At 45.2% G+C, this 18,242-nt stretch overlaps 1 protein-coding gene across 1 annotated transcript in view; it reads left to right on the plus strand.

Moving 5' to 3' along the window:
• The window catches only part of LOC137375617 (collagen alpha-1(XXIII) chain-like), a 339,099-nt gene that overhangs the window by 258,911 nt on the left and 61,946 nt on the right, over positions 1-18,242 (plus strand). Inside the window, exons 10-11 of the mRNA XM_068042994.1 lie at positions 896-940; positions 3,299-3,367. Coding sequence (XP_067899095.1) covers positions 896-940; positions 3,299-3,367 — 114 coding nt within the window. The remainder of the gene's footprint in view (positions 1-895; positions 941-3,298; positions 3,368-18,242) is intronic.

Consider the following 18,242-nt stretch of genomic DNA (forward strand, 5'->3'; position numbering starts at 1 on the left):
AATCAGCATCATTTAACCATGGTTCAGTACCAGACTTAATTGAAGGGTAAGAAAGAAGTGTGAAGCTGTCCATATCACCAGGTCAAAATAGTTATGTTGTTAATGATCAGAAAAGTAAAAGCGAGAATTCAATCAGAGTTCTGTCCACTTCCTATCCCACAGTAAGTCCACTTTATCTTTCATCTCTATCATTCCTGATCTTCACTGGATCCCCAATGCTTAAAGCATTGATTTCAAAATTTTTGTCCTATTCTATTAATCTCTTTATGGCCTTTCTCCACCCGGCCTCTGCAACCTTCTCCGGAATAATATCCCAGCTTATATTCTCCACCCCTCCAAATATAGTCCACCAAAGGTGACAGAGCCTTCATTCATCATGCACTAGCTTTCTGAGGGTCCCTTCCCAAATTGTTTGCCACATCTCTCTCCATTTTCAAAAGCCTCCTCAATACCAACCTCTTCAATCACTTTTGCTCACCTTGCTTACTTCTTGTCGAGACTTCCACTCGGTATCCTAGAGATGCAAAGCACCCAAGGGATATTATACTATATTAAAGGTGCTGTAGAAGTAAAATGGATTATTGCTATAGGGAAAAGCAGCAAAGATCAAAGCTGCCAAATAAATTAACATGGTGCATTAAAATTATTTTGTCAGCAGGTATAACTACAGTTTTAATTTACATCTTCTGCAATACATGCAATACATAAAGATAAATCAAGAGAAGCTAACCTTTTGGGTCTGAAGGGATACAGGTTGGTGTATGATTTGATTATCATAGTACAACATGTACTTAATTAAATCATAAAACACAATATTGTATTAAATTATGGTTGCACTTAATTTTTAATCTGCAGTCAGCAGATTTTAATAAAGATGGCATGGAATTTATTTTAGGGTGAACCTGGGGAAAAAGGTGAAAAGGGACGTGCAGGACTGAATGTAAGTAATAATTTTGTTGGATTACATTCATTTTTAGAGTTAAGATTTAATACTACATGGAGGGAAATAATACAGATTATCAGAAAAAATCTAAAATTCTGCCCAGATATCTGTTTCTTTCCAAAATAATAGGCTGAATTTTGTGGAGACAGCAGAGATCCCACTGCCTGAGCCGAAAGTGGGCAGTGACCCTATATCGGGCGGTGGCAGGACCCTGGGAGGATAATTGCCAACGGTGGTGAATTAAGTAACTGCAACGGTGGTGGGGGGGTTGGTGTCGCTGCCCAATTGAGGACAGCGGGAGCACGCCCCCAAGAGTTGCCGGCCCAATCGGAGGGCCAAGAGCCCAGCAGCCTTACCAGTGCCACTACTAGCTACAGGGGCGGGGTCCCCAGGACCAGGCAGGCAGGCCCCAGCGATTGTGGGGGTGGGGGGTGGGGGTGGTTGTTGGGGAGTGGTCGCTGAGTGCCAGTGGCACCATTGCCATGAGGGCAGCCATTGCCACCATGGGCCATGGAGTGCCCATAAAGGAGGGTCCCCTCGGAACCTGTTGGGAGGCTGCCAGGTTTCGCTGGGCGGTCTCCCCAAGAAGCAGCGGACCCCCCCAATGTGGGCAAAATTCCCACAGAGGCAGGAAGCGGCATTTAATTGGCCATTTACTTGGCTCAATTGGCCTCTCTGCCAAAATGACATGGTGCAGTAAGTCGTTGAGCCTCCAACTCATTTCTGCACCATTTTTCTAGTCTTCCCCCCCATCCCGGCCTGTCATCAAAAGACCTGGAAAATTCTGGCCAGTGTGATCTCATTATTCTTTTTAGCTGTGCTTTCTCTTCCCAACCCTTCTTCCTCCTGCTCAGAGCCCAGAGTAGACTATACCAGTAAAATGCTCTAAGACATCCTTAAGTTATAAATGGGGAAGATTTCCCCTGTACTCTAGATGCCATTAAATATCGAATGATTTGATTCTGAAAACATGTATGATTTTTCATAGCTAGCATGCAGAAAACAAGTCCTTTATATTAGAAGAATAACTTGTATATTGTATTTGCACATACCAGCCTGAAATTTAATGGTTTCACAATATGATACAGACTGCCCATTAAGCAAGTAAGAATTTGAATTTATGTAACAACTTTCACAATCTCAGCATGTCCTAAATGTTTTTAAAGCCAATGAAGTACTTTTGAAGTGTAGTAACTGTTGTAGGAAACATGTGAATTTGTACACAGGAAGGTCCAACAAACAGCAATGAGATAGTGAGCAGATAGTCTGTTTTCATAAGTGATATTGGTTGAGGGATAAAGATTGGCCAGCACGCTATGGAGAATTGCCTGCTTTTCTTTGAATAGTGCCATGGGATCTTTTACACTGAACTGAGAGGGCAGACATCTCCAACTGTGCAGCACTCCCTCAGTACTGGATCAAATTGTCAACCTAGATTATGCGCTGAAGTCCCTGGTGTGGGACTTGAACCCACATTCTTCCGACTCACAGGCAGAATGCTATCACTGAGCCAAGGCTGACATTAGTCTAAACTGCACTAAGGACATGTAATTCAAGCCTTGCCTACATTTTGAAACAGACATATTGAAGTTGAATTGGACATCTTTGAAATTTCAAGAAAGAAAATTTTGAGCAAATATTTATTTCATAGAAGTGTAGAATGATACCACATGGAAGGAGGCCATTTGGCCCATCATGTCTGTGCTGGCTCTTTGAAAGATCTGTCCAATTAGTCCCAGTCCCCTGGTCTTTCCCATAGCTCCGTAGATTTTGTGCCTTCAAGTATTTATTCAATGTCCTTTTGAAAGTCACTATCGGATCTGCTTCCGCAACCCTCTCAGAGAATGTTTTCAAATATTTCTTTCTGCAACAAGATTCTTCAATGCGTTAATCCTGAAGTGCAGCAGAGTAGAGATAAAAGCTGTACCCCATCCCCCTCCCCTTCACCCACCCATAGCATGTCTGTCCTGTTGAGGAGCTCAAAATACCTCTGTAATAAACAGCTGGTCAAGTGTGATAATGCATGGTAAGCTCATTGACACTATTGGCACTCCTGGCACATCTCTCATGAACACAGATAGCATCAGACTCATTTTATCTGGTGTCAACAGCCAGTGAAATGTTACTGATTATCTGTTGTGTGCTGAACGCAATCCTAGTGTGAAGAAAGATGAGAAGCCACCAGGTACAGTGAGGGAGGTATGGGAGGAGCACTGTTTGCACATGGGGTTGTCAGTGCCAGGAATTTAGAAGTCACCTTATCATTGCTTGAATTGAAGGATTCTCTTCAAATCAGTTTTCTCATATACTGTTTAATTAATACTTCCTCTCTATTTATTATCAAATTGTATGAAGGGTCAAAAAGGTGAACAAGGAATAACAGAGATAATAGACTACGATGGAAAAATTCAAGAGGCGCTACAGGTACATTAAACATGAATTAGAATGTGTAAAATTGAAAGGAACATGACACAAAGATTATAGCACAACATTGTATTCTATATGCCAAACAGAAACAAGGGTTAAAGATTTACTGTATGCTCAAAAAGCTAAGGTTTTCACTGACTCCCAAGCATTTTATCAATATCTAGACGTGCAATGGGGATGTCATTTATTATTGTGATCTCCATTCAGCTCTAAGTTGTCTGCCATTGTGAGCTCCAAGGTCAGAGTGCCACTTTGGAATCTGAATTTCTTTTAAATAAATGTACATTTCATGTTTTTATCCACTTGCTCATTAGATTTGATTCACTATCTAAATAGCCCAACTAAAACACCAAATTCTATATTGCAATGCAGATCAGATTACTTTCCCAAGTCATCTTCTTCTAAAAAAAAACTTTGTCCTAGTATATATATCCTCATTTCTACTGAATTAGACGATCAGCCATGATCTTTTTTGAATGGTGGAGCAGGCCCGAAGGGCCAAATGGCCTACTCCTGCTCCTATTTTCTATGTTTCTAGTATACATGCCTTAGAATATGGAACTCTATATCAAGTGATAACATAAGTTACATTACTCAAAAAATTCAAGCATTTCCAAAAACATTTCTAAAATTGTAGCATTTATCTGTTCACATGGACTGGAATTTTAGATTAGGCAGGAGGCCCCGCCCACTGGCCAAAAAGTCGGGCACGAGCCCGCCTCTGCCAAGCCTGGGAGTCACGCTAGGATTTTTTGCTCCCCAGGCCCTTAATTGGCCATGGGCGGGACTTGCACTTCTCTGAGGCAGTAAGTTCCACCTAATAGAACTGCCAGCCAATCAGCAGGCCAGCAGCTCTCAGTCCCAGCAGTGTCACCGAGAGCGATGGCCACTACTGGGACTGCACCCAGCCAACAGCAGCAAGAGGGTGATGACCCCAGAAAGAAGGTACATTTTTCGGGCCTCGCCAGGGACAGTCAGCCAGGCCCTGGCAAGGCAAGGGGGGCTCATTTGGGTGGAGGAGAGAATGTTGTGCAGTGAGGGCTGTTGGGCCATGGGGGGTGGCCTCCGTGGGGCACAGGATGCCCGATCAGGAGTGCCTCCCCCCCCAGTCCGCAAGAGGGCTGCCAAGTTTTACCTGGCAGCATTCTGGGGGCCTTTGCTGCCCATTCGCCACTGGTAAAATATCAGCGATGATGGGAGGAGGCATTTAAGTGGCAGTTAATTGGTTACTTAAGAGCCTTGATTGACCTGGGATGGACGGGCCATTTCTTGCATCCTTGCCTGCCACTCAATTTTACAGCCCCCCCGCCACCAGCCTACTCTTGTGGGGGCTGCAAAATTCCAGCTGTGGTACTTTCCCTCATTTCTTACATTTTAGGAACATAGGAACAGGTGTAGGCCATTTAACCCCTTGAGCCTGTTTCACCATTCAGTTATATCTGCTCGCAACTCCACAAACCCACCTTTACCCCATATTCCTTTAATACCTTTGGTTATTAAAAATCTATCAAATTCAGATGTAAATCAACAATTGATCTAGCATCTAGAAGAGAATTCCAAGTTCGAACACACTCTTGTATGTAGAAGTGTTTGCTAATTTCACTCCTGAAAGGTCTGGCTCCAATTATTAGACTATACCTCTAGTCCTCAACTCCCCAACTAGCAGAACCTATCTGGTTCCCTTAATAACTTGAAAACTTCGATCAAATCACCCCTTAACCTTCTAAATTCCAGGGAATTCTGGGGGCCTGGGGGCCCAAAAAATCGTGATGGATGGCCGGAGGAGGTGGGGGGTTGCTGGACTTGTGTAGGGGGCCCATCACCACCCCATCACCAAGTGATTTTTCCTGGGGGTGGAATAGGCCAACAATGACCCTCCTGTCCAGAGGCCAACTGAGGCCCTTAAGTGACCTATTAATGGCTATTTAAGGGCCTCTTCCCCCCTCCACTGGGATTTAACCAGCAGCAGGGGCCTCTGCAAGGCACCCTCTCTGTGGGCTTGGGGTGTGACCCTCCTCCGTGGGCAATTTGTGGCCCACAGAGGGCCCAGCCAGGAAATAATGTACCTCCCAGGAACCCTCATCCCCGGAATTTACAACCACACCAACCCCACCCCCCCCGCCCCCGCCCCCCGCTGAGGCTTTCTGGTCTGGCCCCAGTAACCCCGCCTCACTTACCTGAGGTCTGGGGTTCCAGCACTGGGCCTGAGTCCAAGGCCTCTGCAGTACCGGCAGTGGCCACGGCTCCCAAAGGCGCTGCCAGTACTGCTGAGCTGCCGGCTCTGTGATTGGCCAGCAGCTCCTGGAGGCAGGATCCCCATCTTCAAAGGGACGGAGATCCCAGCATCGGAAACTTCTCCTCCAGAACAGGGGGCACAAAAAGGCTGAGGCATGGTTCCCCCCACTTCTTCAGCCCAGCGCTGGGAGCCCTGCCTCTTCCACAAAATCCAGCCCAACAAAACTGCAGGTCACTTGCTTTCATATGTGATAAGATTATTTTATCTTTAAAAATGTTGATAACAAGCTAACCTAAGGGAAGTAATTATATTTAAAAGATAGGATATGAGGTAATTTTCCAACATTGCACTTGCAGCCCACCAGCAGTACATATTCGAAATCCAGACATGAATTCAGTTTACTCTAATAGTTGCAAAATCATTCGCTGTAATTGCCCAAATCTCAGCTATCCACTGCTGGTGGGTGAGATTCCCCAGAAAGCAGAATGCTTGGCAAATACCCTTGTTCTGCATGACAGGATTTTCTCACGATAATTTTAAATTCTTGAGGACATATTTTGATATTGAAGTACATACCCTGTCCTTTAAATAAATACCCAGTACCTAAGTGTGCATGTTTTTATTCATTTAAACACTTATGTAGGTCTCACGCTTCCTGTCCACAAACCTTACTCCCTGTTGTGAAGATTTTTGGTTGCATTTTTCTGTCAGTATTTCCAAAGACATAGAGGCAAATAGAAGGAGAAACTGTATCTTTCCTCATCCTATTCTTTTTAAATAAATGCAATGAATTTTGAAAGCAAACACATCTTCTGATTATCACTTGCTTATCAGCAGTGTTTTTAGTTTGAAAATATAAAGATATTAATTGCTGACCCCAAGAGAGGCAGAGAGACAGAAGGTAAACAGAGGGACAGGTTCAGAGATACTTTTCAATGACAACCACTAGATTTAAGGTTTGCAGAGATCGTTTATAAAGTTTCAACCCAGTGTTGACCCCTTCTCACAACCCTTGCTGTACACTCCCCAAGCTGTCAGCTGCATGCTTTCCCCTCACTGCTGAGGGAAGTAAGGAATCCACAAGTGAGCCAATCGCGATGTTACAACCTCTTTGGCTAAACCTCAATTTCCATTCCAGTGTTCTCTCTTAAGTTCAGGACCTTCCCCCAGGGCTACCAAGACCATTCCCTAGTGGTTTCAAAGTCTTTGATTACCTGTCAGTACTACCAAAACCAAGGAGCTTCCCCATGTTAAGAAAGCCCAGAAACATCCCTAAAGCAGTTAATAAAAACAGGAAGAGCTTGAAATACACAGCAGGTCTGGCAGAACCTGTGGAGAGAGAAACAGAGTTAATGGAGCTGGACTTTAATGGGCTGGCTCATTTAAACACCCAATTAGCTCACCACACCACCCCCCCCAATCACATGGATGGGGTAGACTCTCCGACGCTGGCAATGGCGTCAGCTGCCGGTGCACAGGCATTGGCGCAATTTTTACAGGGCAGCCAGCACTGTTGGCTAATTTAAATTTTTAAATGGAATCAACCCCCACCCCCCGCCCCCACTCCACCACCACTGTTCAAATCAAAATTTTATCGCCCTTTTCCCACCCCCCAATTACAATAAATTTAAGTATCTGCCCTTCTGCCCCCCGAAAACACTTACCTCTCAAATATGAACCCCCCCAAACTGAACAAAGTTCACAGTTCACCCCTTCCCACCATCCCCTACACTAATAACGAAAGTTTGACTCTGTTTCCCCTCTACCCCCGGCACTAAAAATCTCACGTTCTCCCCTTCCCCACCACTGCGGCGCCTGCTTTCCCCAGACAGGAAAGTGAAGGTGTGGGAGTGCCAGCTGCCGCTCTGAAGATCGCGGCCCAACCGTTAGATCACAGGTAAGTGTATTTAAATGTATTCATTTAATTAATTACCATATGTTAATCCAGGTCCCGTCACACAGTGGCGGGGAGGGGCCACCACGGAGCCCTGCTGCCGCCGGGAAAATCGGGCCCGGCCCTCATGGCGTGGGTTCCGTGGCAGGCTGCTGCCAGAACGATCTTCCGACTCCCCCCGCCACAGGGCCCGACATCAAGGGCACTGTAAAATTCAGCCCAACATTTCAGGTCTGTCACCTTTCATCAGAACTAAAGCAGTTCTTCCCCACTTTCCTTACCCTCTATTTCTATCATATGTCTGACTCCAATGAGTGCATCTTACATACTATCGTGCTCTGTATCCTCAGCTTTAAAACTGTTAAGGGTTAAAATTAAATACACTGGTGAAGGAAAATATATGTAAAATAATGGCTACTCGTTAGCAATTTTCACAAAATTATGGTCATGGAATTTACTTTCCCAAAGCACCAGTAAATATCCCAGAATACCATTTAATTAAATTAATATTTGACTTAGTCAGTCACTGTAAATGAGTGGCTTTGATGTCATCCCCTTTTTTATTCATGGCAAGTGGGAAACATTGTCAAACTTTCATTGATTGTACATCGCTAAATGTCCTGAGAAGGTGGTGGTAGGTCTTCTTCCTGTCCTTGTGCTGATGTTGTCCTATGTTGGTGTTAGTTAGTGAATTCCAGGATTTTGACCCAGCAACAATGAAGGAATGTATGTCCAAATCATGATGGTGTTGAGCTGATAGGGAGCTTGATGGTGTTCCCATAGTCTTGCTACTCTTATTCTTCCTGGTGGCAAAGGATGCAAGACTGGAAGAGCTGTGAAAGTAAGCTCAGTAAGTTTCTGCCGTGCTTCCTGTAGATAATACATAGTGTAGTCACAGTACACCAGTGGTGGAGGGGCTTGAGTCTGGTGGCAGGGGGCACCAATCAAGCAGGCTTTCTCCTAGATGATGCCAATGTTCTTGCATCTTTCCTGGTGAGAGGTAAATATTCAATCACTCTCCTGACTTGTAGATGTTAAGGTTTTGAGGGGTTAGGAAGGGAGCCACATTTTGTATTGTACCCAGCCTTGTAGCTGTGGTGTTCATACTGCTGGTTCAGTTAAGCTTCTGGTCAATGGTAACACTGGCAATGTTGATGGTGGGACAGTAAGTGATCATGGTCTACAGCATACTATTAGTCCTGTGTATGAGTTTCACTAGCTTGGTGCTTCATTTTAAGGCATGCCTAGTGCCTGTGGTACAACCTTCTACACTCCCCATTGAATCTTGGTTTGTCGTCAGGCTTGCTGGTGATGGAGGATCCCATGCCATAGTCACCTTCTCCTCACATTTCTGAGAGGCCTGAGGGTCCTCAGTGCCTGAGCCTTCCCCTGATGCTGCTAAATTCTAGGCCCTCTGTCTCCAATGCTACCAGATCCCTGGAGACTTTCACATTGCTGCTATACACAAACCTGGAAATCAAATCTCATGTTCCAACTCACAATGTAGCCAAATCTCAAGCATCATCACTGCAGCAATGTCCCACTGCAGAATCACTGCCCGCATCAGTGTGCCTTTACAACCAAAATCTTTCATTTCCCGTAAGTGGTGATAAAGCACACAACCTTCTCCACTACCACTAAAGCCACATACCTACCTCCAGTCCACTATATGCTACCTTCCATTTTCCTGTGTTCACGGTTAAGAAATTTTTATAAATGTAATACATAGTTAAAGGTACATATAATAATCATCATCAGCATCAAGACTACTCATTTCCTGTTTTTTACAGGGAAATAAACTGAATCATAGAATTCTGGCTACAAAATTCTGCTTCAATTTCATGGAAGCCGGTGCTACAGAAGCCGAAACAGCTGAAAATGGCAGGCGCACTGCTGCCAGCCACTTCTGGTGCCGCCCACAAGGCTCATCATACTTGTTAGGGCTCTAGTGTGGCTGTGCCATGCATGCACCGGAAGCATGCAGAGTGGGCAGATCATGATATCTAACTGAATTGACGCATGTTCTGCCAACTTGGACTGCACAGCTCCAGGCAACCCCCTCTCATAATCATCCCTAACTGAACATGCATTCAACTGCATAAGGGGACCCCCACCACCCACCCCCACCAAGCCACCACCCATTGGTGTTATTTAAAGAGCCAGCCATCCAACTTGCAGGTGAGGTGCGTTTAACTTACTATTGCCATTGCAAAGTTTGTGGAAGTACCGTGGTGTGTTCATCAAGGAGTTTCGGTGACTTGTTGCATTTTGAAGGGAGTATTGCTATACCTGACAGGGAGGCCGGAGGAGTTTTCTGCCTTGTTAACAGAAAGCCTGCTAGAGTTATGGGGCCTGCAGTTGCAGTCCCTCTTGACTGGACAACACGACAAAGGCACGGAGCACAGGCAGCAGAAAGGGAAAGCTATGCCTAGAGGGAGAAGGAGGAGGGCTCTCTACAGAAGGCCGTACTCATCTCGGGTCTACAGAGAACTCTTCTCCTACCTCCACCTCAGCCAGGAGCGAATTCTGAGGCTCCTACAATTCAGCAAGGAGGTGGTCACTGAACTGTGCCACCTCCTTCATCAGGCCCTACAGCTGCACAGCAGGGCGAGGATGGCACTGCCACTGACCATCTAGGTCACCATCACCCTCAATTTCTACACCTCACAATCTTTCCAGGTAGGAGAAGGCGATATTGCCAACATTTCACAGTTTGCCATCCATCGCTGTATCAGAGAGGTAATAGAGGCCCTGTATGCCAGAAGAGGGGATTTCATTATTTTCTCTCTTACCAGAGAGAAGCAGATTGAGTGACCAAGTGGTTTTGCCAGGGTACTGTGATTCCCAATGGTACAGGGAGCCATCGACAGTAAACACGTGGCTTTACAGGCCCTACATGTAAACAGGGAGAAGTAGCCCAAAACCGCAAGGGTTTACCCCTCCATCAACGTGTGTGTGACAATGACCAGAACACCATGTTGGTGAATACCTGCTATCCTGGCAGCAGCCACAACACCTTCATCATGAGGTAGTCAGCCATATCTGTCATCTTTGGGCAATATGATGAACCAGAGCACAAGCACAAAAGCAAAATATTGCAGACGCTGGAGATCTGAAACAAAAACAGAAAATGCTGGAAATACTCAGAAGGTTAGGCAACATCTGTGGAGAGAAAAACAGTTAATATTTCAGGTCATCGACCTGAAACGTTAATTCTGTTTTTCTCTCCACAGATACTGCCTGACATGTTGATGATGAACCAAAGGCTGACTGGTGACAAGGAAGGCCCATTGTATACCTGGTTTCCCTCCACCACCCGACCCCACAAGGGCAACACGCTCATAATGACAGCCATGTAGCCACAAGGAACATTGTCGATCAAACCATCAGAATCCTGAACCAACAGTTCCATTGCCTGGACCACTTGAGGGGAGCCCTCCAGTACTCTCAAGAAGGGTGTTTCTAGTTTGTGGTGGTCTGCTGTGTCCTCCACAATCTTGCTATCATGAGGGTACAGCCCTTGCCACCAGGCATTCAGAGGTCACCTCAGGAGGAGGAGGAAGAGAAGGCATGGAGACATCCAGGACCCCTTCGCTCTGGACAGGCTGTCCATGAGCACCTGCGGAAACTCCAGTTCTCCTGTGATATCATCCCATCATCACCATTGCCCCAGAATTCGCCACTTTTCAATCCATCCGCTACATACTCCATCACAGCATCATCTTGGCCAAAATCTTGAAATAAAGTCCTCAGCTAAGTCCTCTGCAGCAGAACTCGTCATTGAACTTCAAGCACTGCTGCCAGGTCCTTGGGGCTGGATTCCAGGAGTTGACCTCTCTCTAACCACCTGCTCCCATTCTCTTCTCAGGTTGTGCCTTGAGGACCTCATGGCCCCCTGTAGAAACATTGCTTCTCTCCTCCTTTCCACCTCCTGTACTGATGCCTCCAGCACGTATCAGAAAACCTGGGAGCCCTCTCTCTCTGCTCTGCTGCTCAATTTGGTGTGCTTCTCCTTGTAACCACTTCTGCCACAGTCAACTGCAACTTCTGTCTAATGGCTGCAGTTCCCCTTTAAGCGGGGAAGGTAGCCATTAAGACGTGCAGGCTAGTTGAAACACGTGCTGTCCACACACACGACTGGGCCCCCTTTCAATAATCCAGCCAGTCAGCAGCATGTTCTGTGCTGGACTGCACAATCATAGAAAGGAAGAGGTAGCACGACGTTGCATGCTCCATACCTCAATTGGACTTGGCGCAGGGGATAAGCGCATTGTGACCCCGTGCCTGAAAACATGCTTAATCCAATTTTTCCTCCTCTATCTCCAAAGCAATTGTAAACACTACTTAATACCATGTAATGGAAATGGAATTCTACCTATTCAATAGCCGTAAGTCAGTGGCCTTGCTAATACATTGTGTATTTCTAAATCAATATAAAAACTCACAATTTGTGGCTACAATTAGTGACCCAATTTGAATAAGTGTACTGAAGACTAATTCAGAATAATGTGTATCCACCAATCATCACTTTTTTAAATGAAATTCAAGTTACTTGATGCTGTTTACATATTTTGTACATGTGTTTGTGGCAAAAGTTCGAGGTCTGTGTACTCTGACCATCTATTATGTTAGTAGGGTAGGTACTTATAAATTTGACTTAACTTTAAATTCTCATAGAATTAATAATTTAAATATTTTTTTGAATATTTGTAAACATTTAAAATACAAAATACTGATATCTACAGGGTCCTCCAGGTCCCCCAGGCATCCCAGGATTTCAAGGACCAAAGGTTAGAAACTATTTTTGTAAAGCTTCTAAAGATTAGTCATCTTAAGGCCTGGACTACTTTTCCTGTTTTGTATCAGGAGCAAGTGCTTCCACAGCAGTTGTTGGTCAGCCTGTAGTATGGGTGTGAATAAGATGTAATAATTACATCACCATGACTATGGCCGGGATTTTATGCGGCCCTCTGAGGCGGGTTGGAGGCAGGGAGGGCACGGAGTATCGTGACAGGTGGTGGGGGTCAAAGGCCCCATCGTCTCCCCATCGTCTAGTGATCTTCCCGGGGGTGGGATAGGCCAATGACGGCCTTCTCGCCCAGAGGCCAACTGAGGCCCCTAAGTGGCCCATTAATGTCCAATTAAGGGTCTCTTCCCGCCTCCACTGGGATATTACTAGCGGCGGGGGGTGCCTTGGTTACACGTGGAGGGCACCTTGTAACATGAGGTGCACTCCCTGCTGGCTTGCATAGGGGAGGTGTCCCTCCTCTGTGGGCAATCTGTGGTCCATGGAGGACCTCTGCCAGGAACCACTTCACCCCCTGGAACACCCCACCCGCACCCCCCCCCTCCCCACCATTGACTGCACAACCACCTCCTCGCCCGCCCTCTCACCTTGACCTTCCAGACTGGTCCCGGCGACCCTGCCTCACCTACCAGGGTTCCAGCACTGGGCCTGGGTCCAAGGCCTCTGCAGTACCAGCAGTGGCCACTGCTCCCAGTGCCCCTGCTGATAATGCTGAGCTGCTGGCCCTCTGATTGGTCGGAAGCTCCTGGAGTCGGGATCCCTGTCATTAGAGGGGTGGGGATCCCGGCTTCTGAAACTTAGATTTAAAAAGACTGGAAGATCACTCCGGGTTGGTGGAGGAGGTGGTGGGGGGTGCATGAAAAGGTCAAGGCAGGCTTTCCCCCACCTTTTTGGCCCGGCGCCAGGAGCCACTTCTCCAACACAAAATCCAACCCTACGTGACTTGCCCCAAGCCTCAGATGAGTGCGCCTTACTGTATCAATGTTATATTTCTATTTCCCACAGTCTACCCTTCTGCCTTTAGCAGGATTACGGAAAAATTGCTCAGTTTTGCGTTACTAAATTTGAAGAAACTTCAGTGGGATCAGATAAAAAAGGGTACCACCCTAACCATTCATAGTTATTGGTTCTAATCTCATAATATTCAATCCCATTCCTATTACCTTAAACACAGCCATTGTTGTTTTATAAGGTAAATGTGGCATTGTGCACAGAAAGGTCCTAAAAACAGCAATGAGTTAAATGACCAGTTAATCTATTTTGGGTCATGTTCGACACTGGAAGAACTCCTGGCTCTTCCTCAAATAGTGCCAAATGATCTTTTATAGCCAGACAGGCAAATAGGAGCTCAGTTTAATTTGTATTCTGACAGACAGAGTTTTTGACAAAACAGCAAATTATTGGAGAGGATTCTGAGAGACAGGATTTATGATTATTTGGAAAAGCATGGTTTGATTAGAGACAGTCAGCATGGCTTTGTGAGGGGCAGGTCATGCCTCACAAGCCTTATTGAATTCTTTGAGGATGTGACAAAACACATTGATGAAGGAAGAGCAGTGGATGTGGTGTATATGGATTTTAGCAAGGCGTTTGATAAGGTTCCCCATGGTAGGCTCATTCAGAAAGTAAGGAGGCATGGGATTCAGGGAAAGTTGGCTGTCTGGATACAAAATTGGCTGGCCCATAGAAGTCAGAGGGTGGTAGTAGATGGAAAGTATTCAGCATGGAGCTCGGTGACCAGTGGTGTTCCACAAGGATCTGTTCTGGGACCTCTGCTCTTTGCGATTTTTATAAATGACTTGGATGAGGAAGTGGAAGGCTGGATTAGCAAGTTTGCCGATGACACGAAGGTTGCTGGAGTTGTGGATAGTGTGGAAGGCTGTTGTAGGTTGCAACGGGACATTGACAGGATGCAGAGCTGGGCTGAGAAGTGGCAGATGGAGTTCAACCTGGAAAAGTGTGAAGTGATTCATTTTGGAAGGTCGAATTTGAATGCGGAATACAGGCTTAAAGACAGGATTCTTGGTAGTGTGGAGGAACAGAGGGATCTTGGGGTCCATGTCCATAGATCGCTCAAAGTTGCCACCCAAGTTGATAGGGTTGTTAAGAAGGCGTATGGTGTGTTGGCTTTCATTAACAGGGGGATTGAGTTTAAGACCCGCGAGGTTATGCTGCAGCTCTATAAGGCCCTGGTTCGACCACACGGAATATTGTGTTCAGTTCTGGTCGCCTCATTATAGGAAGGATGTGGAAGCTTTAGAGAGGGTGCAGAGGAGATTTACCAGGATGCTGCTTGGACTGGAGGGCATGTCCTACGAAGAAAGATTGAGGGAGCTAGGGCTTTTCTCATTGGAGCGAAGAAGGATGAGAGGTGACTTGAGAGAGGGGTAAAAGATGATGAGAGACATAGATAGAGTGGATAGTCAGAGACTTTTTCCCAGGGTGGAAAGGGCTATCACCAGGAGGCATAATTTTAAGGTGATTGGAGGAAGGTTTCGGGGAGATGTCAGAGGTAGGTTCTTTACACAGAGAGTGGTGGGTGCGTGGAATGTACTGCCAGCGGTGGTAGTAGAAGCAGATACATTAGGGGCATTTAAGCGACTCTTGGATAGGTACATGGATGATAGTAGAATGAAGGGTAGGTAGTTAGTTTGATCTTAGAGTAGGTTAAATGTTCGGCACAACATCGTGAGCCGAAGGACCTGTACTGTGCTGTACTGTTCTATGTTCTATGTTCTAGCACTCCCTCAGTCCTACACTGAAATATGAGCAATTTTCCCACTTGCTCTCTGTGTGTTATCTGGAATATGCAATCTACCTGCAACATCAAATATGCTAAATGAAAATTCTTGAAATGGCAAAATCATAAAAATAATACCAGAATAACATCAAAATGAAGTATTCCCAAAAACAGCAAATAGAGTCATAGTCATTTACAGCACAGAAGGAGGCCATTCATCCCATCGAGTCCATGCCAGCTCTCCGCAGAGCTATGCTGTCAGTCCCACTCCCTGGCTGCATCCCTTAGCCCTGCAAGTTTATTTCCCTTCGGTGGCCATCCAAATTCCTCTTGAAGTCAGTGATTGTCTCCGCTTCCACCACCCTTGTGGGCAGCAAGTTCCAGGTCATTACCACCCACTGCATAAAAATATATTCCTCATATTCACCCTGCATCTTTTGCCCAAAATCTTCAATCTGTCTCCCCTAGTCCTTGTACTATTAGTTAATGGGAACAGCCTTTCCTTGTCTAACTTATCTAAGCTGGCCATCATCATGTACACTTCTATTAAATCTCCCCTCAATCTCCTTTGTTCTAAGCTTTTCCAACCTAACCGTGCAACTAAAATCCTCCATTCCTGGAACCATTGTGGTAAATCTCCTCTGCACCCTGTCAAGGACCCTCACATCCTTCCTGAAGTGTGGTGACCAGAACTGGACACAATACTCCAGTTAGGGCCTAACCAGAGCTTTATAAAGGTTCAGTATACCTTCTCTGCTTTTGTCCTCAATGCCTCTATTTAGAAATCCCAAGATCCCATATGCTTTACTAACCACTCTCTCAATATGTGTTGCCACCTTCAAAGATTGCTGCACATGCACCCGCAGATCCCTTTGTTCCTGCACACTCTTTAGAACTGTGCCATTTCACTGGCTTACAGTTGAAATGGTATCCAAGTCTGTTTGTAGATTTGAAACTGTGAAAGATTAATTTTGTATTCCATTTAAGGTAACTCATATTGACAGGTCTCAATTTCAAAATTATAAATACTGAGTCCAAAGAAGGGAATGACATTCATGAACACATGCTGAGCTTTAAAGTAACTAGGGGGTGAAATTGGTCTGTGCCAGCTGCAGGAAATGGACTTGTAGCGAATCAGCAGCCTGTTATACACTGTGCTAATTTTTATTTTCCATTGACTTGGAAAATATTGCCATGATTTTAAATTTCAAACCAAGGAAAAGGATCAGTGAGACTCGGAGTTTGGACTATCGTTCTGTAAACTTTAGTGAAAAGAAGATCAGATGCAGTGAAAAAGTGGCTGCCGATTCACTACGAGCCCATTTCACACTGCTGGCATAGACCAACTTAGCCCCCTTATTCTTTTAGATGCAACCTCGCTGTGTTGTCTTATGATCTATGTGTATTGTCTCAGGCCTGGAGGCCAGAGCACAAAGCATGGTGGGCCACTTTAGTGTTCACTAACTTCGCACTTTCAAAATTTGAAACCTGTGAGTTCATGGAACCATATACATCTGACGCTGTGGTGTACACTCTGAGGGTGAATTTCTGCAGTGGTTCTCCCACTTCTGCAGCAGCACCATTTTTCACAGCTCTTCCAGAAAAGTTACAATAAGAGAACCCCTGCAACAATTTCTCATTTGATATTTAAACAGCAGATTACAAGATACTGGGATTAGGAGTAAGGGATCAGGCTCTTAATGAACTGACTGCTAAAGCCAGTTCTTCTCAGTTTAAAATGTACATGCCTGGAAGCCCAGTCCCTTCCTTGGCCTGAAATGCTTCTCATCAAAAATGTCACTGTTGATGTAGAAGTCACTAGCCCCCTTGCTGCCTTCCTGATCAAGTATTAATAAAAATAGGAAACCAAGTATTAAATGTGGTGGTTGAGAGGATGTAAAATTGGGAGAAGTCCACTACCCACAGCTGCAACACATGGAGGTAATTTTCCCATGGCCTGCAGAATATTCTGGAGACTGTGAAAATCCAGAGGTTTCTGCAGCAACAAGATACCAGGAAGAACTTTCAAGAACACTGTTAACTTGTAGAGTGGAAGCTCCCACTGTTTCAATAGATGGCATGAGGGTCAACATGAACAGCACACTTGCGCATGGTGTTAAATAGTAGTTGCAGATAGAGCGAATGGAATTTTTGGAACTTTGAGGAGATTTGGAAAATATGTTGTTGTGCGAAGTAATTACAGCTTGTGCGTGGAGTTCAAAGTTCTCTGCATACTTTAACCTTTTGGTATATGGGCTGATGATAGGGGAAGTGTCTTATGAATGAATTTCTACCCTCTCTTCATCCTCATTGTCACCTTCAGTGGCCAGAAGCAGCAAACCTTCCTTCATTGCGATATCAGTAGAATGCAGCAAGCTACAATAATTCCTGAGACCCTTGCTGTGCTATATTTCAAGGTTTCAACAAATGTATCCAGACATCAAAATGAGACTTGAGAATTCTTTTAGTTGGCTCTGTGACACCTGTAGTGGAAAGACCTCAATGTACCTATTGTCCCCTCCATCTATGGAAGCCTAACTGGAGTCATCAACCATGACTGCAGATGATCGCCCTGATCACCAATCAACCAGGGAAGCCAGCCTTTGGCTTAGTGGCAACAGTCCCACCTCTGAGTCCAAAAGGTTCAAGGTTCAAATCCTGCTCCAGACAGGCCCAAGGAAGAGATCAAGATCCAGCTCTAAACTCTACGTTAACGCCAGCAGGATGCTTGTGTCCAGTGGGTGTAAGTGGCTTCCCTCATTGGTATGGTCTGTTCAAGCCTATAAAATCTTCCCACCATATAGGACTAACTTCCTTATTGGCTGGTATAAAGATAGTTACAGTCGTGGAAGGAATGTTCATGTTGTGGCCTATCAGCCTGCAGATCCTTTCACAACTTTAGTACATAAACAACCACAGCAACTTTTATTACATTAAAGGTGTTAGATAAATATAACATCCCAGGACACTTGTAAGGAACATTTTAAAGCAGTATTTGACACTGAGCCACAAAAGGAGATATTAGAAAAGATAACCAAAAGCTTGGTCAAAGAGGTAGGTTTTAAGGAGCATTTTAAAGGAGGAAAGAAAAGTAGAGAGGTGGAAAGATTTAAGGAGGAAATTCCAGAGCTTATGGTCTCGGTAGCTGAAGGCATGGCCACCAGTGATGGGGCAATTAAAATCATGGATACTCAA

Source organism: Heterodontus francisci, chromosome 12 (assembly GCF_036365525.1).
Source record: "Heterodontus francisci isolate sHetFra1 chromosome 12, sHetFra1.hap1, whole genome shotgun sequence".
NCBI lineage: Eukaryota > Metazoa > Chordata > Chondrichthyes > Heterodontiformes > Heterodontidae > Heterodontus > Heterodontus francisci.